This window comes from Amblyraja radiata, chromosome 7 (assembly GCF_010909765.2).
Source record: "Amblyraja radiata isolate CabotCenter1 chromosome 7, sAmbRad1.1.pri, whole genome shotgun sequence".
Classification (NCBI taxonomy): domain Eukaryota; kingdom Metazoa; phylum Chordata; class Chondrichthyes; order Rajiformes; family Rajidae; genus Amblyraja; species Amblyraja radiata.
The window spans coordinates 59481249-59503651 of record NC_045962.1 but is presented as its reverse complement, the minus strand read 5'-3'; the positions used below and the strand labels follow the sequence as shown (position 1 = coordinate 59503651).

The 22403-nt window shown below is 43.3% G+C and overlaps 2 protein-coding genes across 5 annotated transcripts in view; one reads left to right on the top strand and one right to left on the bottom strand.

Moving 5' to 3' along the window:
- The window catches only part of slc35f5 (solute carrier family 35 member F5), a 144135-nt gene extending 132349 nt beyond the window's left edge, over window positions 1-11786 (bottom strand). For 3 of the 4 annotated variants that reach the window (XM_033024630.1, XM_033024632.1, XM_033024631.1), the window contains exon 1: window positions 11551-11786. The gene's annotated coding sequence lies outside the window, so the exon portion shown is untranslated. The remainder of the gene's footprint in view (window positions 1-11550) is intronic. The other variant, XM_033024633.1, reaches the window with a different exon arrangement.
- A 10-nt stretch (window positions 11787-11796) lies between these two features.
- The window catches only part of actr3 (actin related protein 3), a 44603-nt gene continuing 33996 nt past the window's right edge, over window positions 11797-22403 (top strand). Inside the window, exon 1 of the mRNA XM_033024634.1 lies at window positions 11797-12216. Coding sequence (XP_032880525.1) covers window positions 12173-12216 — 44 coding nt within the window. The 5' untranslated portion in view covers window positions 11797-12172. The remainder of the gene's footprint in view (window positions 12217-22403) is intronic.

The following is a 22403-nucleotide window of genomic DNA, read 5'->3' as shown; positions in this document are numbered from 1 at the left end:
GGCAAGAGACAGAGGGAGAGGGGTTGTGGAGGGGAGGAGGAGAGGGAGGGTGGGGGAGCAAGAGATGTGAGGAGAGGAGATGGGGGAAAGGGGGGCTGGGAGAGATGGCAGCCCGAGCGAGGCACGGAGCAATCTGAGGACGGTGAAAAGCAGCGGAGGGACCAGTAGATCGTGGCTTCCGCCAGTGTGACAGAGCCGGGCCGGAGGGGGGGGGAAACAGACGATCGTCCCCGGTGACGGGTAGAGAGCAAAGTTCCTATAGTGGTGTAGGATCTATGGTACAGAGGAGAGGGGAGAGAGGGAGGAAGGAGAGGGGAGGAGATGAGAAGAGGATGGGGGGGGGGGGGGGGTGGAGGGGATCCGGGCGAGTGAGTGGGCTGAGGAGAGAGACGCGGCTTCTGACTCTGGACACTCACAGCTGGAATGAGCGCGCAGGCGTGTGGGGCTTCACAAGCTGCGCAGACAGTGAGGAGAAGGTTCAGAGCGTGAGGCAGCAGAACAAAGACCCTATAGGGGAACGGAGCTGTAGAATATTTGTTCTGCAGAACTTTCTCGATCTTTCTGCGCCTTTAATCCACAGCGGCGGGTGGGGGGAGGCAGAAGGCAGGTGGGCCTGGATTGGTGGGTATGTGGGCATTGTGACGTCAGCAGCTGGCAAGCGGTGATTATATTTTAAAAAGTGAGTTTTGTGAACAACTTTATTCAAAATCAGGGGAAATAATTGACCGAATTTAGAGAGGAGTGCATTTATGAAATCATAAATCCCTACCGAAATTGTAAAAATCTCTGCTTTTTTGCGTCTGGTTTTCGAGGAGATACGTTTCAAAGGCAAAATGACATACACCCACACACACACAGAGTTTTAAAAGTATATAGATATAGATATTTATGGCACCATTTATTTTCCTAATATGAAGTTATAACAGTAAATAGACTCAGAGCTGTGCTGCATGAAAACAGTCCCTTCAGCCCACCTTGTCTATGCCGACCATGTTGGCAAATTAGGCAAGTCCCATCTGCCTGCATTTGACCCATATCCCTCTGAACCCTTCCTATCTGTCCAAATGTCTTTTAAAAGGTGTAATCATATGTGCTTCTATAGCTTCATTCAGTCGCTCATGTAGATATAAATCTTGATCCAGATAGTAATTATGGAATAAGAAATTGAAATGTTTTGTTTTCAACAAGCATGCCAGCAAAATACCTAAGAGATTGATTTTTTTTAATGCTGGTGAAGCGCAAATCTATAATTACAATGATTCAATGACTACAGCACACAGAGACTTAGTAAAAGCAATCCAGCTAGTTCCTCTTCCAAAAGTCCTGTATTTTATTTCCTTTCAGATACTTATCCAGCTCACAATTGAATGCTACAAATGAATCTGGTGCCAACGCTATATCCCTAAGTGCTTAGGTCCCAACTGCTTGCTGCGCAAACACGTTTACCTCATGTCACTTTTAGTTCTCTTGCCAATCATCTTCATTATTTGTCTCCACCCAATCACAGATGTTCCCTTTCCCTTCTCTGCAATTTAAAATTCATTTGTATTCTCACTGTTCCAGTTATGATACAGGGTCATTGATCTGATATGTTGATTCCATTTCTCTTTTCAGATCCCCATTACTTGCTCAACGTTTTGAGAATTTTCCGTTTTTATTTCCTTTTATGTCTAAACCTGCGTGATTTTAAATATCTCTATAATATCCCAGTTTCTACAGCCCCTACCACATTAATTCCTCATCCCTGAAATCCTTGTTTGCATTCTCTTCAGTGTCTATGTTTTTTTCCCCTAAGTACAATGCCCAAAATTGGCAAAATCACTATTTCATGATGATAACATTCACTGGTCGATCCAGATGTCCAAGGAAGGGTGGAGGCCCTGCAGCAGCCAAGGGCTTTCCTGGATTGGGCACCCCTCACAAAACCTAGAGTGCATACTGGACTTTGAAAATGACGCTAAATCCTGGTGCCACAGACTATTTCTGTACACTTTTGCTGATTGGGGATTGTGCTTTGTTATGTCAATACTCTACTGGACCGTCTGTAAGAAAAGGATTTCACTGTGCATTTGCACGTGAAAAATAAAGAACCCATTGAAGAAGGGTTTTGACCCGAAACGTCACCCATCCTTTTTCTTCAGAGATGCTGACTTGTGGGGTTACACCATTACTTTGTGTCTATCATTGAACCATTATACCTTTCTCTTTGTGGTCTATTGCTTCCATCCTCCAAGTTTTGTGTCATCTATAAATTTGGAAACTTTGCCTTCCAAATTATTAATAAATATTGAGGAAAACAGTACTACTGCAGACCCCTGGCGAATTTGACTATGTGCGTATTTCTTGTCTGATTAATAATTATTGCACTGATAAACTGTACCCTTTTATCTTGCCATTTTTCTATCCATGTTGACACAGCCTCTTCTTTTGCATTGTTCTTGATTCCATTTCACGTTTACAAGACACTATGACACTTTGGAATACCCTTTTATGTTTGTCGCCAGTCTTCTCATGTTCGGTCTTTGCCTTCCTCATACCACGCTTTCTCTTCCCCTCTGAATCTCCTGTAATCAGTCTATTTGTCATTTGTGCTGACAACTTGATATGTGAATTTCTTGTTTACCACACCCTATTTTCTATTTCTACCGCACCCTTTATGGGTCACCATAGAGCTCTGTTAATTTCCCTACTTATTCTTGTTTGCCTCTGCTTAAAAAGAGCAGTGGACCAGTCGGGGCTTCCCGGCAAGTTCAAGGCATGGATTTACCAGCATGGTATCCGGCCAAGGATACTCTGGCCACTGCTTGTCTACGAAGTCCCAATATCCATCGTAGAGAGATTGGAGAGGAAAGTCAGCAGCTTTCTCAGAAGGTGGCTGGGACTGCCCAGGAGCCTTAGCAGCATCGCCCTTTACGGAAATAACACCAAGCTCCAGCTGCCCCTGAAGTCCCTGGAGGAGGAGTTCAAGGTGACTCGGGCCAGAGAGGTGATGATGTACAGGGACTCCAGCGACCCCAAGGTGGCTCAAGCAGGGGTGGAGGTGAAAACTGGGAGGAAGTGGAGAGCCGGCAAAGCCGTGCTGCAAGCAGAGTCCCGGATACGCCACAGAGTACTGGTGGGAGCAGTGACTCGGGGAAGAGCAGGCCTGGGAATCTTCCCATCTCCCCAGTTTGACAAGGCCAAGGGGAAGGAGAGGCGCAGGCTGGTCAAGGAGGAAGTGAGGGCAGTGGTGGAGAAGAGGTGTACCAGAGCAGTTGGATTGAGGCAGCAGGGAGCCTGGACAAGGTGGGAGCAGGCCATGGACCGAAAAGTCACATGGACTGAGCTCTGGCAGGCTGAACCACAGCGCATCAAGTTCCTGGTCCAGGCAGTGTATGATGTCCTGCCCAGCCCATCGAACCTCTTCATCTGGGGCAAAGTGGAATCTCCAGATTGCCCGCAATGCTCAGGCAAGGGGACGTTGGAACACATCCTGAGCTGTGGCCCAAAGTCTCTTGGGCAGGGCCGGTACACATGGCGTCACGACCAGGATCTCAAACCTATTGCAGAAGCCATCAGCATGGGAATCAGCAGCTGCAGACGAGAACGCCCCACCACCCAGATGATCACCTTCGTGAAGGCCGGAGTGCAGCTGCCAAGAACCACAGCAGCCAGGAATCAGTCAGGAATCCTGGCGACTGCGCAGGACTGGCAGCTTTCCGTAGACCTGGTGAAACAGCTGAAGTTTCCACAGCACATTGCCACGACCACCCTGAGGCCAGATATCCTCCTGGTCTCAGAGGCGACCAAAAACATTGTCTTGTTCGAACTGACAGTGCCGTGGGAGGACCGTCGGGAGGAGGCCCACGAGAGGAAGGTGGCCAAGTATGAAGAGCTGGTCATAGACTGCCGTAAGCAGGGCTGGAAGGCAAGGTGTATGCCCATCGAGGTTGGCTGCAGAGGTTTTGCAGGGCAATCGCTCTACAAAGCCTTGAATGCACTGGGCATCAACGGAGTGGCAAGGAGAAGGGCCATCAAGAACACCACAGAGGCAGCGGAGAAGGCATCAAGATGGCTCTGGATCAGGAGAGGAGGTCCATGGGGAGGAGCGAATGCCACCTGAACACAAGTCGTGGTCTGATCAACCACGGCTGGGTCGCCTGGGTGAGGGTGTCTGATGTTGAAAGACCCGAAACACCCAATGACCCTAGGTTACATCACTGATGATGTGTTCTGGAGCATCTATCGATGTATTTGTATCAATGTTAATTTCCCTACTTATTCTTGTTTGCCTCTGCTTAAAAATGTTCTATTCCTAGCTTTCCCTAATCGATCCCAAAACTTTGAACATTTTTTTTCTTACCACCTTCCAATGTAATTTCCTTCCATCATTAGTTTAAACCTCCTACTCGGCACAAAAAAAGTATCCCTGTTAAGACACTGGGGCTACTCTGTTGACATTTAGGCAATGCTGATAATTCAGAAATCTAATTTTAAAACAATACATTTATGTGCAGTAAAAGTCATTTCATATTAACAAATGCCACCTTATTCAGGGCTAACGTACAGCACATTTGTCTATACAATAACCTTGAAATCTTTGAGAAATTGAACCTGCAATTATGTTTTGTAATGGTATGCAGAATCTCCAGGAGGAATAAATAAATTATATGGTAAAAGGAAAAAGAACAGTTAGTGAAACAGTTCAAATCAAGTGCTTACAATCCAAAGTTGTAACAATTTAATCCACTGTAACAATTTTGCAACATGGTTAGGAAGAACAATTACTCTCAACATTCACATAGCATATTATACTTATAACATGCAAGATTATTGTACTTTCAACCAAAAGTTTAGATTTACTTCCAGTATAGGCACACCAGAAGTATTAATATTTTCTACTTGCTAGTGCGCCAACCTGGCCAATATCTGAAAATTGGAATAATCCAAATGACACATAATGATTTCAATCTATTAGACAAAATGCACAGAATCAGGACAACTCATTCATGCCAACCAAGTGTCTATCCATGCTAGTAGTATATGGCCCCCAGCAGTCCTTCCAGGTTCACGTGCATCTCCTCTAACCTCATCTACTGCATCCTCTGTTCCCGATGTAGCCTTCTGTAGATCTGCGAAACCAAGCAAAGATTTGGCACCCATTTCGCAGAACACGTGCTCGAAACACTAAAGCTTATTGGGTCTCCCACTTGCCAACCATTTTAACTTCCCTTTCCATTCTCACACTGACCTTTCTGTCCTGGGCCTTCTCCATTGCCAGAGTGAGACCATGCGCAAACAGGAGGAAGAACACCTGGAAGAAGAGCACCTCATATTCCGTTTGTGCAGCTTACAACCAAATGGTACAAATTCTCCAATTTCTCCGCACACCAACCCCTCTCTCTCTCCCCCCCCCCCCCCCCCCCTCCCCTCCTCATTCCCTCCTCTGTGTCCCACATGGACTTCCACAAACTTCTCCCCTCCACCCCACTACTTTCCTTCCCCTGGCTTCACAATCCACAACTCTTCAAACCTGTTGCACTTATTCTTATTGTTCTTATTTCTGGCCTTTGTTCCAACCATCTGTCAAAAAATCCCCTCGTCTACCTGTCGACTTATTACCTGCCACACTTTGTTCTACCTTACCCCTTTACCAGCTTTCTTCCCTCCCAAGCAGTCTGAAAAATGGTCAAGACCCAAAACGTCACCTATACATGTTCTCCAGGGATGCTGCCTGACCTGCTGAGTTACTCCAGCACTTTGTTCTTTCGTATTTGCCTATGTTTGACCCGTATCCCTCCTTCTATGGCTTGTGTACTATCCAATTCACCTCTAACCCATTGCGGAACTTTGGAACTGATGCACTACAATGCTGAGAACTATATTCTGTATCTTCACCGTTCCTCTATCTATTGTACTTGAGTTCGGCTTGATTGTATCTGCGCATTGTATTTCCTGATTTGATAGGATAACATGTAAAACAAAGCTTTTAACTGTGCCTTAAACTTTCTCAACCAATGTACCTGTCCACATAGTTTTTAAACATTTAGTTTAAGTTTAAAGATACAGCCTGGAAACAAGCATTTTGGTCACCCGTCACACTAGTTCTATGTTTTTCCACTTTTTCATCTACTCCCTACACACTAGGGCCAATTTACAGAAGTCAATTAACCTATAAACTCACTCGTCTTTGGGATGTGGGACGACACTGGAGCACCTGGAGCAAAACCACCCAGTTACAGGAAGAATGTGCAAACTCCACATGGACAGCACCAACGGCTAGGTTTCAACCAGAGTCTCTGGCACTGTGATGCAGCGGCTCTACTGTGCCACCCTGTAATTGTAATTGCATCAGCCTCTACAGATTCCTCTTCCTCCTCATGTCCATTTTAAATCTCACCCCTCTCACTTTTAAATCTCTGTCCTCCAAGGTAACTCCCCTACCTTGGGAAAAAGACGATGACACTCCATCATCGACACCATTCATGATTTTATACACCCATGTGTGGTAACTCTCAGCCCCATACGCTCCATGGTCAAAAAATTCCAGCCTATAAATTCCAACCGCTCTTTATAACTCAAGCCCTCCAGTCTTAGTAACATCCTTACAAATTTTTTCTGCACTCTTTAGTTAGCTTTAATTACATCCTTCCAACAGTAATGCAATCAGAACTCTGCTCAATACTCCAAATGTGGTCTCAGCAACAACTTGTACAGTTGCAACATGATGTCTCAACTTAATGCCATGAAGGCAGGCATGCCACAATGCTTCACCACCCTGTCTACCTGAGTCACCACTTTCAGGAGCTTGGTCCAGGAGATTTCTCTATTCTACAGCACTCTTGAGGGCCCAGCCATTTATTATGCATGTCCTGTCATGGTTTAACCTGCTAAAATGTAGCACCTTGACTGAACTACATTCCATCTGACATTCCTTGGCACCCATCCCCAGTTCATCTGGATCATACTGTAATCTTAGATAGCCTTCTGAATGAAATATTGTCAAAGAAATGATTGTCCTACTCCTACAACTGCATCTTTTTTCAACAGACTGAGAAGGCAACCTAAAAGTCATTGACCCATTTCATCTACTCACCTTAGCAGATTGTAAAAATCACTACCTCCACTGTTTTAAAATGGTGATAGCTAAAGTTGTTATTAAATAAAAGGTACACTTTGACATTTGGAAACTACTTGATACAGACTTCAGGTTTCTGATAATTAAAGCAAAGTTTAGCAGAAAGAAAAATTGGGGAAACTGTATTGACTTGTAATTGATTCCCAACATTTCTAAAATCATGCACAATTACTGGAAGTTTGGTTTAAAAACCAAACATAGGTAATTACTATTTGATGCAAAGTAAATATAAAATCTTGCTTAGTTTAAACAAGCTTTTTTCAAACAAGAAAACATGATCCAGAATAAAATACATAGCATATCATATCCCTATTTAAAGTCTAATTGTGGATGTGTGTGCGTGTTTGTTTGTGTGTGTGTGTGGTTGTTCGTGTGTGTGTTTGTTCGTGTATAATCACATCTTCGTGAAAAAAACGACGCTCTAATGGTAAAATGTTTACATATTCCGGTCGAGATTTCCCCCCTGGAGTCCGGTCGCCTTATCTGAAGAATTCATCCTTTATTTCTGGAGTTATCAATGAAAATGTTCAAAAATCTGGAAAAAAAACGACTGTCTTCTTGCCTTACCCCCCCCCCCCCCCCCCCCCCCCCCCCCCCCCGCGCCGACCACTCCCTCCCGTACTCGAGCCCTGCCTGGAGCGAGGGACTATTGGGTTCTGGAATCAGCCCTCCCCTGTGACGACGCTCGCACCTCCACCCCACAAACTCTACCTCCCTCCGTCTATGCCCCCCTCCCGCTCCCTCTCTGCCCCCTCCCTCTCTGCCCCATCCCGCTCTCTCTCAGCCCCCCACGGGGCCTACGTGTAGGGGACGGCTGAGTTGGGAAGCAGACCCAATGGGTCTGCACTTCGTCTAATAACTATTAAAAGTCTGATCTTGGATATGTGTGTGTGTGTGTGTGTGTGTGTGTGCGTGCGTGCGTGCGTGTGTGTGTTTGTGTATAATCACATCTTCTCGAAAAAGCGACTCGCTAATGGTTAAAAATTTACATATTCCGGTAGAGATTTTCCCCCTGGAGTCCAAAATCTCCTTATCTGAAAATTTCATTCATTATTTCTCGAGATATTAATGAAAATTTTCAAAGATCTGAAAAACGTAGGGAAAAAAATGGCTGTCCTCTTGCTCGCTCCCCTCCCGACCACTCCCCCCTGTACTCGAGCCCTGCCTGGTGCGAGGGAGTATTGCGTTCGGGGACCATCCCTCCCCTGTGACGACGCACCCCCCTCCCCATCCCTCAAACTCTACCCAGCTCCCTCTCTGCCCCCCCCCCCCACTCCCTCTCTGCCCCCCTCCCGTTCCCTCTCTGACCAGCACGCCTCCCGTGGGGGCTAAAGGTAGGAGACGGGTGCGTTGGGGGAGCAGACCCAACTGGTCTGCACTTGGTCTAGTTTATATTAAAATACAGTTAAAAAGGGTAAAAATTAATTCCTGGAAGCTAAACTTGCAGGTTTAAGTTTTACTTTTTCTGGTCAAATGAAGTACATGTTTGGATCAACTAACTTAAATGTGCTTAAATGAAATGTCTTTAATGTGAAAGCTGAATGAGAATATTCCAAGATTAGGCTTTTGTTTTCTATTTACATATCATCTGTGTTTACTGAACAAAGGGAATGGAAAATTAATCTTCCTCTGAACATTATAGGATATGATTTATTGCATGATAATTCAGTGGCATGTTTAATCACATTCAATTCCTGCATTCATGTTCATATAATTTCAGGCTTTGCAAATAGTTGGAGCATAATCTAAGATCACATTCTGTTGCTGGATCATCAGAGAGGTTTTCAGTGGAAAAATATGGGATAAAAGTTATCATAGTTATTGAAAAATATACATGAACCTTGAACATTACTCAAATATGAGGGAGTTCTCCCAATAACTAGTCAACATTTAGATGTACCCAGATGTAGATCTAGATAGAAACATAGAAAATAGATGCAGGAGTAGGCCATTCGCCCTTCGAGCCTGCACCGCCATTCAATATGCTCATGGCTGATCATCCAACTCTGTATCCTGTACATGAACCCAGATATAGCTCAGTCCATCACACAGACCAGATTTCCCTTGGAAAAGCAGCCAATACAATCAAATGTTTGTTTCTTATCCATGCTCCAAACGGAGAGAAGATACAAAACCTTGAAATCGCACACACCAGACAGGAACAGCTTCTTCCACTTGGGTTATCAGGCTTCTGAACAGTTCTGAACGCAAGCATCTGCACCGCTCGGCCCCGCAACTTCCTGTTGGTTGGCGGAGGAGGGGAGGCGGTGGCGAGGAGATCCCAACTGCCTCCCCCTTTGGCGGCGGCACTTGGCGATGGACAGGGACAGCCAAGGCAGCGATGATGCCGGTGTTGTAAGTCTCAAGCATATATGTTATCATGGTCAATGCCAACCACATTTTTGTTTGGAAGTGGAAAGAAATAATAGAAATTGCAATTAATTGCAATGTGTAAAAAGAGTTGAGATACTGTATTATATTTTGCTGCATGTCATTGTGGTATATATCATGTCTTGATTGGTGAATATGTTTAGTTTGTGATTTTATTTGAAGCAGAAATAATATGTGAATGCTTCATTGAGCATAATTCCGACTGGTAGCTACGCACTTCGTCCGATCGCATTATCGCACGCATCATGCAAGCCATCTAATGACCACCTAAACTGTCATTTGGGAACCGAAAAAGCTGCCAAGGTTGCCCGTCTGGCACCAGGGAAATAAAGTTAAGCGAGAGCCCTGAATGCAGAAAACAGCTCCCAATGTGTACACAACAGAGTCCTACAAACAGCAAATTAATGACCAGATCATATTACTAGCTGTAGTTTGAGGGATAAACGTTGGCCAGGAAACAAGTAGAACCCTCCTAATCTTCTTCAAAATACAAATGTAGGACTTTTATGTTTTACTTGAGAGCACAGACTGTGTACTGTGTAATGTGTTATCGAAATAGAGTATCTCATCTTGTGACACTGCCTCAGCAATCTGCTTCAGTGCTAAACTACACAATTTTCAAAATTAGACTAGCCACTACCAAATGGATAATTTTGTAACAAAGCAAGATTTACAGCATAATCTTTTTCAAGATATGTAGCCTGAAATAACTAGATATTGAGTTAGGAGTGGCATTGTTGAATTTTGCTGGTGGATAGCCATGGTTCTTATTAATTCTGTGTTGTTTTGTGCAATGCACGTGAGACATCAGCCATTGAATTCATAGCCAATACATTTCAGTTACCATCAATAATTTAAAAGGTGCACCCATAATTCTAAAATAACAAATGCAATTAATGGAAAATAATAATCACCTGGTTAAAATAAGTATTGCATACCAATCCACGAGAAGAGAATAAAATCAAGTAGTATTTAACTCAGTGCGGAGGCCTCAGCAACTTATCATTTTTATTGATTACTTGGATAAAGGCACCGAGTGTGCTGTAGATATAAATGATGATACAAATATAGATTGGCTATCAAACTGTGATGATGACAACACACCCATTCCAAGGGATGTGATTGGATGTGAATAAGCAATAAGTTTTGCATTGAAGTATAATATGGAAAAATACAGGATTATCCACTTTGGAAGCAAAAAACCCCAAAATGGAGTGAAACTACAAAAATTGTGAAAAGGGATCTGGTATATATTTGCATGTAGTTACAGTGGGTAATAAGGAAGGTTAAAAATGTTTTTATTAAAAGGAAAATTGAGTATATAAGTAAGGTTTAATGCCACTTTAAAAGGCAGTGATGACTGGACTATTGGAGACAATATTGCTCTCCATATTTTAGGAAGGGTTGGATACAGTGCAAAGGAGGTTCACCAGGTTGATGCCTGGGAATAAAAAGTCGATACATGAGAAAGCAGGTTGGGCCTATCCCAAATGAAACTTTAGAGATGATATTTTGAGTGGGATTAACAGAATGGGATACTGAAAGAATATTCCTCCTATTGCAGTAGCCAGATTTAGGAAACATGACTTCGGAGGATTTCAGATGAAGATGTGGAGGAACTATGTAAGAAAATCGCGATTTTTTGGAATCTCTCTCTCAAACAGCAGTGGGACAGTCAATGAAGGTGGAGAATGACAGATATGTACCTTGCAAAGGAGTCAATGGGGTTTGAAAAGAGGACAGAAAATGGATGTTGAAGCCAAGATTAGACCAGTTATGATCTTATAGAATGGCACAGCAAGCCGGAGGGACCGATTGGCCCACTCCCACTCCTGCTGCGTGTGTGCCCATGCAAGTCACCGAAACTAAAGCGAGCAACACGTGTCAATTTGCCCTGGGACTGTAGGTTGGACCCAACTGCCAACACGTCCTCTCCCTCCCTCCCGCCCCGGTGGGAAGAATCGCAACCACAACCCCCCCGCGACACCGATCAATAAACGACGTCATGCTAATGCATCAAACGGCACCACAATGAAACTTACGCAGAGAAAAGTGAAGGGTATCACATCTTGACGATGACAAGTAGGAGACGAAATGTTGTAAACAGAACGCCCCCCTCAGTGTCCCTGACCAGTGACCATTAATCATCGAACCTGACTGGATGGTGCGCGCACGGGGTTCTGGCGGTTGTAGTCCACTCGGTCAGAACACGCAGGAACTTCGCGGCACGTGAAACTCCAGCTCCCGAGATGCAATGCAACAAAGCTCGCTATGAGTCAGGCCAACTTACGGGTGAGGTAGACAAGTCACAAGGGGTGCAAATATTCCATGATGTAACATTGATTGGCGTTGGCAATGGCCGCTCAAGCGGAAAGATTTTGCGAATGACTAATCTGCGATTGGTAGGAACTGGAAGCCGGCTGCCCTGCTTGTGCACCAATGAGGCATTGTTGACCCAAGCGATGGGGCGGGGTTGCGGTCTGACGGGGAAATGAGTTGCCGGAGACGGCGGCCATTTTGGCCCTAGTGCGGAAGTTGTAGTTGTGTCTCGGACCCGGAGTGCTTGGCGGTTCTACCTTTTCATGGTCAGGTAGCTCCTGGCGTATCGGCAACCTTTTTTTTTTTTGTTTTATTGTGCCGATTCGACACGAAACTACCGGAAAAATGGCAGGCAGATTACCGGCTTGTGTCGTGGATTGTGGCACAGGGTGAGTGACCAGGGAGGGCAGTGGGGGAAGGAAAGTTGGAGCCTTGACACACGGTGGCAAGGCCGGTGGGAGCGGGCCGTCGGTGAACCAGGGTGTGATCCCGAGTCGGGGCGGGGAGAAGTCCACGGCAATTCATCAGCATGGTAAACCATCCATCCGCGACCTCTCTTCAGCGAGACCTGACATGCTGAATAAAATACTGAGTGGTACCAGGGCGGTGTTTGTCACGCCGGAGAAATTTGTCAAACACTGTAGCCGCAGGGGAAGGTTTGACTGGCGGCATCAACAGAGAACCGTGGACGTTGAGTGTCTCAAGTGAGAATAGGTTGTAACGGAGCAGGTTTCCGCCCTTCCGCTAGGGCCGTTGTACCTCCAAGCCTCAGGTGAATTGCCTCGGCGTTTTTTTTGGATGGAACCTTAACAGTACCTCGTTTTTTCCGCGTCCTTCTATGTCGGGCGCGGCATTGACACTTGTCATTTTTTGGCCTAAAAATAATTCTACGGTGAGTAGCCATAAATTAAAAAGGCCACAAGTGAGCAAGCGCGAAGGAACTTCCTCGTTTCAAAGCTGCTTCCTCCTTTCGTGCATAATTTCCTTATAAGGGTGTTTCTTTGTAAAAATGTTTAGCAGCTGATTCTGCAGGCTCAAACTATTTCTTTCGTGTCTTTCAAGCTCTGAAGATGTCTCATACATGTACTATTTTAAATGCGATAAACCGGGCAGTCTTTAGGCAATGGAAATGGTCGTTAAACTAACTTTTGCAAGCCATTCGAAACGCAATCTCGCTCTGGGTGTCAGGACGCAGAAATAGCAGCACCTTTTAACAAAATAAATTTTAATGTCGATTATCGCATTGTACACTGCAATATTTTGAATTTTCTGTGTTGACAAGTGTCTGGCTTTTGGATATCCAAGCATATTTGTGTATTTCCCTTGGCAGATAAGCTAGATGTGTAGGCAAAATACATTGCTAATGGGTATATCAGTTTCCTTACTGTTTATTTTGTGGTGGTCCTAACTTTAATGAATTGTTTGCATTGGGCTCTGTCATATAAACATCATTGTAAAAGTTGGATCTGCAATAGGTAGACACAATAGCCCTTTTCTGTAATCTAGTGTGGAGTTACTCCGCATTTTTTCACCAAAGTACATGTTTTTGTGAAATATAAGCAAGGAATAACATGTTTTTTCCTTCAGATTACCGATTTGAATCCCTAGATCCTATTTTATACAAGACAGCATTCAGAAGGCAATTGTAGACTGGTTTAGGGGTGGGTGGTAGCTCATAAGATATTTTAGAGATTTACGTTTCCAGTAAGAATAGGTTATTGCAATTCTAATAGATAATTTAATTCTAAGAGACTATGAGGATGGTTTGATGCAAAATAGTTACCAGTTTTTCATATTATTAAATTGCCAAAGTGTTCTTCATGTCTAATTGATGATTCATTTGAAAACATAACATTGAACTTGAGGGGAAGGGGGAGGGAGTTATGGTGAAGAGGGAGGAAGGAATGAATCCTTGATTTCAAAATGGAGAAAGGTGGCAAAACAGCTATGATAATAACTCAGAAGGGTCCATGTGTACTGGAATTAAATTAGCTAAATGAGTTGTGACGAGGAGAGGTAACTTAAAATGGTTTAGGGATGGTTAGGTGAGGAGGCAAGAAGTTGGCAGGAGGAGTATAATGTGGGGAAAAAAGGTGATTCATCCTTTGAAAAGAAGAATGGAAAAGCAAATTGTTTAAATATAATTTACTACAATGTGTTGTGGTACATAAGGATCTGGTGGTTCTAGTCCATGAAACAATTTCCTGGATTACAAGAATGTTGGCCTTATGTTTTTGCTAGGACCATGGAGTGTAAAATTAAGGTTTTGATGTCATTAGTTTCATGTCATCAGTGACATTTGGCTCCAGTTTGAAGTAAGTCTCGATTTGCATTGGAAGCTGTGCAAAAATAATTATCTGTTGATTCCTGGGTTGGAGGATATGCAATTTGGGCCTGCACCCATTGGAATATAGGGGAATGAGTGCTGAACTTGCAAGATTATCAGAAGAATTGACAGAATGGATGTTCGGTGGATTTCTTATGAGATATCTATGACTAGATGACTGTCTAGGGAGAAAATAGGAAAGTAGTGTTAAGGTGAAGATTGGATGAGATTTAAATTTGTGAATGGCACAGCAATCTTAATGAATGAATGAATGAATGAATACGATTATTGTCATTGCACAATACTGTGCAACGAAATTCCATTACATCTCCTCCGGTTAAAAAAATACAAACACGACAACCATTGACACATATGTACACTTATTAGTAAAAATAATAAATAAGTATTTAAAAAGAATTTGGCGGCATTTCTTAGAATTACATTTTGCTTCCCCAGCATTCTCTGTTGGAATTTAGCTCTTTTATCGCACATGGGTAGAAACTATTCTTTAGTCTACCGGTGCGAGCCTTCAGAGTCCTGAATCGCCTCCCAGAGGGTAGCAGAGTAAAAAGGTGGTTGGCAGGGTGGGATGTGTCCTGCTTGATATTTGTGGCCCGGCGCAAGCATCGGGCCCTATATATGTCATCCAAGGAGGGCAGTTGGGCGTTTGTAATGTTCTGCACAGTTTTTATAATTCCCTGCAACGCCCTCCTCTCAGCCACAGTACAGCTAGCAAACCACACCAGGATTCCATAGGAGAGGATACTCTCCACGGCGCATCGGTAGAAGGACAACAGCAGCGGCTGTGAGACGTTTGCTCTCCGCAGAGACCTCAGGAAATACAGCTGCTGATGTGACTTCGTCACGAGAGTGACGGTGTTCATTTGCCATTTAAGGTCCTGGGAGATGTTTATTCCCAGGAACTTAAAGCCAGTGACTCTCTCCACCATGTCTCCTTTGATGTATAAAGGAGCAGGTTCCTCTCTCCTCTTCCTCCTGAAGTCAACGACCAGCTCTTAAGGGGGTGAGTTGACCTGCGTTTATGTTCTCTCTGGTCATAAGTATTTTATTTTGTATTTTACAACATATGTGATCTTTCTAGTTTATAGTCATATTTAAGTCCAATAGCTAATATTTCTATCTTTCTAGCTTGCTCTCAATAAGAATAATTGATACGTTGGGAATAAAACGGAAGAATGCTTAATGAAAATTTGTCTCACGAGAAGACTGACCCATTCTTCCATTAATTAATATTGTCACAAGAGATCCATGTAGATACATTTGTATGAAAAGAATGCAATATTTATTTTTGGATCTCAGCGCATATAAAAACACAATTACAACACAAAAGAGTATATTTTTGTTCCAAAGTTAAACCATCTCCTGCAAGACCTAAAAGTTAAACCATCTCCTGCAAGACTTCTCAAGTGCGTTCAACACCATCCAACCCCTGATTCTGAATGACAAGCTTAAGAAGATGGGGGTGGATTCCACATTTATCTCCTGGATATACGACTACCTGACGGGTCGACCACAGTTTGTCAAGCTGGGGGACAGTGTCTCTGGCACAGTGGTGTGCAATGTTGGAGCCCCACAGGGAACGGTTCTGGCCCCGTTCCTCTTCACCCTGTATACAGCAGACTTTAACTATAAGTCTGACACATGCCACGTACAGAAATATTCAGATGATACAGCAATTGTGGCATGTGTAAGGAACGGGCAGGAGGAGGAATACAGGAACTTGACCAGTTCCTTTTGTGCCTGGAGTGAAGAGAACCGTCTCATCCTGAACACAACTAAGACTAAAGAGATGGTGGTTAACTTTGGCAGGTCCAAGCTCCCCCTTCAGCCGGTCAATGCTGCTGGGGCTGACATTGAGGTGGTGCAGACATATAAATACCTTGGAGTGCACCTTAATAACAAACTGGACTGGTCTGTCAACTCTGACTCCCTCTACAAAAAAGGCCAGAGCAGACTCTTTTTCCTCAGAAGTCTCAAATCCTTCAATGTGTGTAATGAGATGCTGCACATGTTTTACAACACTGGTTGCAAGTGTTATTTTCTACGCTGTTGTCTGCTGGGGCAACAGCATTAGTGCAAAAAACAACAAGAAGCTGGTCAAACTGGTTAAACGAGCTAGCTCAGTGCTGGAGGGGAGAGTAGACTCTGGGATGGATGTGCTTGAGAGGCGTATGAGGCACAAGGTGCAGGTCATCCTGAAAAACCCCGGGCATCCCCTCCATATAATTCTGGAGAGTCAAAAGAGCACTAGGAACAACAACCGGCTCCTCTCCCTGCCCTGTAGAACGGAGCGGTTCAGGAGATCCTTCACCCCTGCAGCCATTAGATTTTAAAATTCGGACCGCTAGGCTGTAGGGGGATGCATTTTGCAATTTTTAATTTTTAATTGTTAATTATTGGTCTTTTCAAGTATTTATTGCTCTCAGGTAGTGTCCACATTGTATTCTATGTATTTTCTGTCTGCGTTAGTTTTGAATCTGTGGGTTTGTTGGTTGGGGGCTTCTGGACATCTGAATTTCCCTGAGGGGATCAATAAAGTATTTATTATTATTATTATTATTATTATTATGTATGCCTGTCTAGTCTGTACATATTAAATGACCGGTCAATAAATAATACATATGAGGAATTCATCTTTATGCTTTGTTTTCTTTTATTAATGAGATTACATAGATACATAGACAATAGGTGCAGGAGTAAGCCATTCGGCCCTTCGAGCCAGCGCCGCCATTCAATGTGATCATGGCTGATCATCCACAATCAGTACCCCGTTCCAGCTTTCTCCCCATACCCCTTGATTCCCCTAGCCTAAGAGCTCTATCTAACTCTCTTTTGAATGCATCCAGTGAATCGGCCTCCACTGCTTTCTGAGGCAGAGAATTACACAAATTCAAAACTGGGTGAAATTTTTTTTTCTTATCTCAGTTCTAAATGGCCTACGCCTTATTCTTAAACAGTGGCCCCTGGTTCTGGACTCCCAACATTGGGAACATGTTAGGTACACAAAAATGCTGGAGGAACTCAGCGGGTGCAGCAGCATCTATGGAGCGAAGGAAATAGGCAACATTTCGGGCCAAAACCCTTCTTCAGACTGGGCCCGAAACGTCGCCTATTTCCTTCGCTCCATAGATGCTGCTGCACCCGCTGAGTTTCCCCAGCATTTTTGTGTACCTTCGATCTTCCAGCATCTGCAGTTCCTTCTTGAACATTGGGAACATGTTTCCTGAATCTAGCATGTCCCTTCCCTTAATAATTTTATATGTTTCTATAAGATACCCTCTCATCCTTCTAAATTCCAGTGAATACAAGGTCAGTCGCTCCATTCTTTCATCATATGACAGTCCCACCACCCCGGATATTAACCTAGTGAACCTACGCAGCACTCCCTCAATAGCAAGAATGTCCTTCAACTTAGGAGACCAAAACTGCACACAATACTCCAGATGTGGTCTCACCAGGGCCCTGTACAACTGCAGAAGGAACTCTTTGCTCCTATACTCAACTCTTTTCATTATGAAGGCCAACATGCCATTAGCATTCTTCACTGCCTGTTGTACCTGCATGCTTAATTTGAGTGACTGATGTACTAGGCCACCCAGGTCTAGTTGTACATCCCCTTTTCCTAACCTGACACAATTCAGATTATAATCTGCCTTCCCGTTCTTGCCATCAAAGTGGATAACCTCACGTTTATCCACATTATACTGCATCTGCCCACTCACCCAACCTGCCCAAGTCACCCTGCATTCTCATAGGATCCTATTCACAGTTCACACTGCCACCCAGCTTTGTATCATCTGCAAATTTGCTAATGTTACTTTTAATTCCTTCATCTAAATATGAATGTATATTGGAAATAGCTGTGGTCCCAGCACCGAGCCTTGCGGCACCCCATTAGTTACTGCCTACCATTCTGAAAGGGACCCATTAATCCCTACTCTTTGTTTCCTGTCGGCCAACCAAATTTTCATCCATGTCAATACCCTACCTCCATTACCATGTGCTCTAATTTTGCCCACTAACCTCCTGTGTGGGACCTTATCAAGGGCTTTCTGAAAGTCCAGGTACACTACATCCACTGGCTCTCCCTTGTCCATTTTTCTTGCTACTTAATCAAAAAATTCCAGAAGATTTGTTCAGCATGATTTCCCCTTCGTAAATTCATGTTGACTTGGACCGATCCTGTTACTGCTATCCAAATGCGCCACTATTGCATCTTTCATAATCAACTCCATCATCTTCCCCACCACTGAGGCTAACTGGTCTATAATTCTTCAAGAAGGAACTGCAGATGCTGGAAAATCGAAGGTACACAAAAATGCTGGAGAAACTCAGCAGGTGCAGCAGCATCTATGGAGCGAAGGAAATAGGCAAGCCCTTGCTGTCTCCTCCCCTTCCTCAGCCCGAGGGCTGTCTCCTCCCATCACTCAGCCCGAGGGCTCCTCCTCCTCCTTTTTCCTTCCTTCTCCCCGCCACCCCCTATCAGGCTGAAGAAGGGTTTCGGCCCGAAACGTGGTCTATAATTCTGTTCTGTTCTTTTGGTTCTGTTTATACAGTTTAAGCACAAGGAAAATGAGCTCCAGTAATTTTCAGGCATGGGGTATCCTTCATTGCCACAATATATTATTCAAAAGCAAGACAATCATGGAGGTACAATTAAATCCTTAAACTGTCAAAGATCCCAATTAAAATTTGTGTTCTATGGAATAATCCTTTAGCACTAGGATTCTATGAATATTGTGTTTGAGAATAGGCACAAACACACTTAAATCATTTTTTCATCCATTTTCTAATTAACATTTCGGTGAATCTTTAAAGTGGTACTGAATTTCAGGGCAATATCGACACAAAATGCTGGAGTAACTCAGCGGATCTGGCAGCATCTCTGGAGAAAATGGATAGGTTGCATTTCAGGTTGGGGCCTTTCTTCAGACTGATGTCTGATAATGTGAAGTGATACAATAAATCAGTCTGAAGAAGGGTCCCAACCCAAAGCATCACCTATTTATTTTCTCCAGACATGCTACCTGAGTTACTCCAGCATTTTGTCTATCTATGGTGTAAACCAGCATTTGCAGTTCCTTTTTTAGTACATTTCTGGGCAATATGTTGGCTTTGTGTTGTTCACTTTTTTTGAACCAATAATATTGATGGCCCACTCTTCACACTTTGACTTTCTAGTTTAATCTTGAATTGAATTTATTGAAAGATACAGCATGGAAACAGGCCCTTCTGCCCACCAAGTTCATGCCGACCATCGATCGTTAACATTTGTTAAATGTTATCCACTACTGGGATCTTCTGGTTGGGTTGATTGGAAAAATTCTTTGTTTTTCTTCACCTGCGTGTTTTCCAACTCCAATCTGCACATGTCAACCTAGTTTGTCACTGGCCTATATTGTGTGATGGTAGGCATTGAATGACCAAAATATCCGAATGTTTTCTTAATTTGAGTAGATTCATTGTATAGAGATGAATTTAGCTTTGAAGAAAGGGTTAAGCATTAATTGGTTTGTGAACCTGTAAAGCTGTTTCCAAAATCAATTCCATGCGGAGCTTTATACTACAGATGGGACGACAGATGGCACAATGGGCTAAGTGTTCGGCTGGCAACCAGAAGGTAGCTGGTTCGAATCCCGCTTGGAGTGCATACTGTCGTTGTGTCCTTGGGTAAGACACTTCACCCACCTTTGCCTGTGTGTGTCCTTTGGCAAGACACTTCACCCACCTTTGCCTGTGTGTGTGTGTGTGGATGTAATTATGTGAAGCACTTTGGGGTCAATGCAAGTTGACTAAAAATGTGCTATATAAATAAAGAAATAATACTAAAAAAATAATTCATTCGTTTTTGCCCAAAATGACACTTGTATTTGTAATTTATCATGGGTCTAATATTACAGGAGGCATTAGCTTTGTAATTTAGTGCAATATTTTGAAATGGCTCTTTACAAATGACTTCCTCACCTGTCTGCTGTGGAACACCGGCAATGGCTTAGATTGATGTTTTTGCATTGACCTTGCCTTTGACCTTAAAGATCTAGATTGACACTCCTCTTTCCCATCTGTTCATTGGCAACAAATCTAACACAGGGCGGCTCGGTGGAACAGCGGTAGAGTTACTGCCTTACAGCGAATGTAGCGCCGGAGACTCGGGTTCGATCCCGACTATGGGTGCTGTCCATATGGAATTTGTATTTTCTCCGCATGACCTGCGTGGGGTTTCTTGTGAGATCTTCGGTTTCCTCCCACCCTCCAAAGACGTGCAGGTTTGTAGGTTGATTGGCTTGGTAAATGTAAAAATTGTCATTAGTGGATGTAGGTTAATGTTAATATGCGGGGATCGCTGATCGGTGCAGATCCGGAGGGCCGAAGGGCCTGCTTCCGCGCTGTATCTCAAAACTAAACTAATTAAGATGGGTCCAGCTCTACTTTTGACCATTCACTGTCTCAAAATGATCGGACCACTTACCCAGCGTGTAACAAAACATGCTTTTTCCAGAATATCATTTTCTTGGTGCTTGTTCAGTTAGATTGGTTCCCGGTTGAAAAATGATGTGACTTAAAATTTCTCATTGATGTTTTCAAATCCAGCCATGATCTTCACATTCCCCAACCCACTGCTTAGAAATCATTACGACAATGTTGTGCAACCCAATGAATATCAGTGCCCCTTCAATTCTGGAATCTTGAACCTTAACCCCTGATTTCAATTGATTTGCTCTTGTTCCGGCAGTCTGAAATTTAGTGTGCACATCTATTTTGTTCTTCCTTTAAGATGCTTCTTGGAAGTCACTTCTTTAAAGCCTTTCTGAGTTTTTTTATCATCTTCCCTAATATCTGTGTAATGTGGGTCTTTTTTAGTTTGTCTTATTATCTTAATATATTTGTGAAGCACTTCAAATATTCTATTGCATTGAACATTGTAAATACGAGCATTCAATATTTGTACAAGAAAAAAATGTTATAGGCATCAAGCAAAAGTTCCTGATTAGACCATAAATTAATTAGCAAGATGAACTGAAGAATGAGGCCATTATTGTTCAATGATCACAGAATAAGTATGAATTTACTATGTCCACCGATATGGCCTTAGCAAGGATAAAATAATGTTGATGTTTCTGTTTTTGTACGGTATCATCATTCCAGATACCAGAACTTGCTCTGACAGGTTAGGTATTTTGGCTAATAATCCAGGCAAGTTTTATTCTGTTTTTCTGTAGGGAGGAATTCAGTTACTTGTACCTAGTTAAACTAAGTGCTTTCATTACTTATCCTGGCTTAAAGAAAGGAAAGGTACCTTTTTATTGATTTAATTGTATTGATAAAGGGTGTTAATTCTTTTGCATGGCTAATCTATAACAGGCAGCATCTCTGGAGAGAAGGAATGGGTGATGTTTCGGGTCGAGACCCTTCTTTCCCACACAGTTTAGCTTTGCTTCCCATCCACAAAACTAAAAGGGTATGGGATTAAAATACCCACTTATTTAACCTTCAATATATGGTTTGGAATTATAATGCCAATGGCTGCTCAGTCCTGCATTTGTGTTCCATTGTACCTTAAGGCCTGAAGAGATTCCTGGGAGTTCAGTTATAGTTTGTGCCCCACTTTTTGATAACTTAAGGTTTGCAGTTACTATTAGCTATCATCTACTGTTAACCTGTGCCATTACCTCAACCTTAGTTCAATGAGTGCAGAAGGATACACCAGAGAATGAGGTACCGATCTGATGAAACTGTATCACAGTACTATATACATGCTGGACAGCATATAATAGAGTTGAATGTTTTCAATGTTCTTGCAGGCAGCAGATAGGACCAAGAGTCTGTAGTTCTGTAATATGTGGTTCAGAATGCTGGGTGGGTGATCAACCAGCTAAACCAGCAAGAGATCTCCTTCCTCTTTCCTGAGGTACAGGTAGTGTGCGCTGAAAACTAGGCTAAAATATTCATAGCCATTTTCAGACAGAAATGCCAAGTGCATAATCCACCCCTGCTTCTTCCTGAGAGTATTCAGCCAATTTGGTCCACATGAGCATTACATCAAAGGCTATTGGATCAGACAAAATTCTGGATGTAGTACTTGAGGCCTGTGCTGCAGAACTAGTTCTCAATGATCAACAATGTGTTGGAAGGTGTTGTCAACAGTGCTAGTGAGTGTCAACTTGGATCGATTTATTTGCTATTGCCACACTTTTTTTTTTAAGAACGCTCCAATGCGGAGTCCTGGGC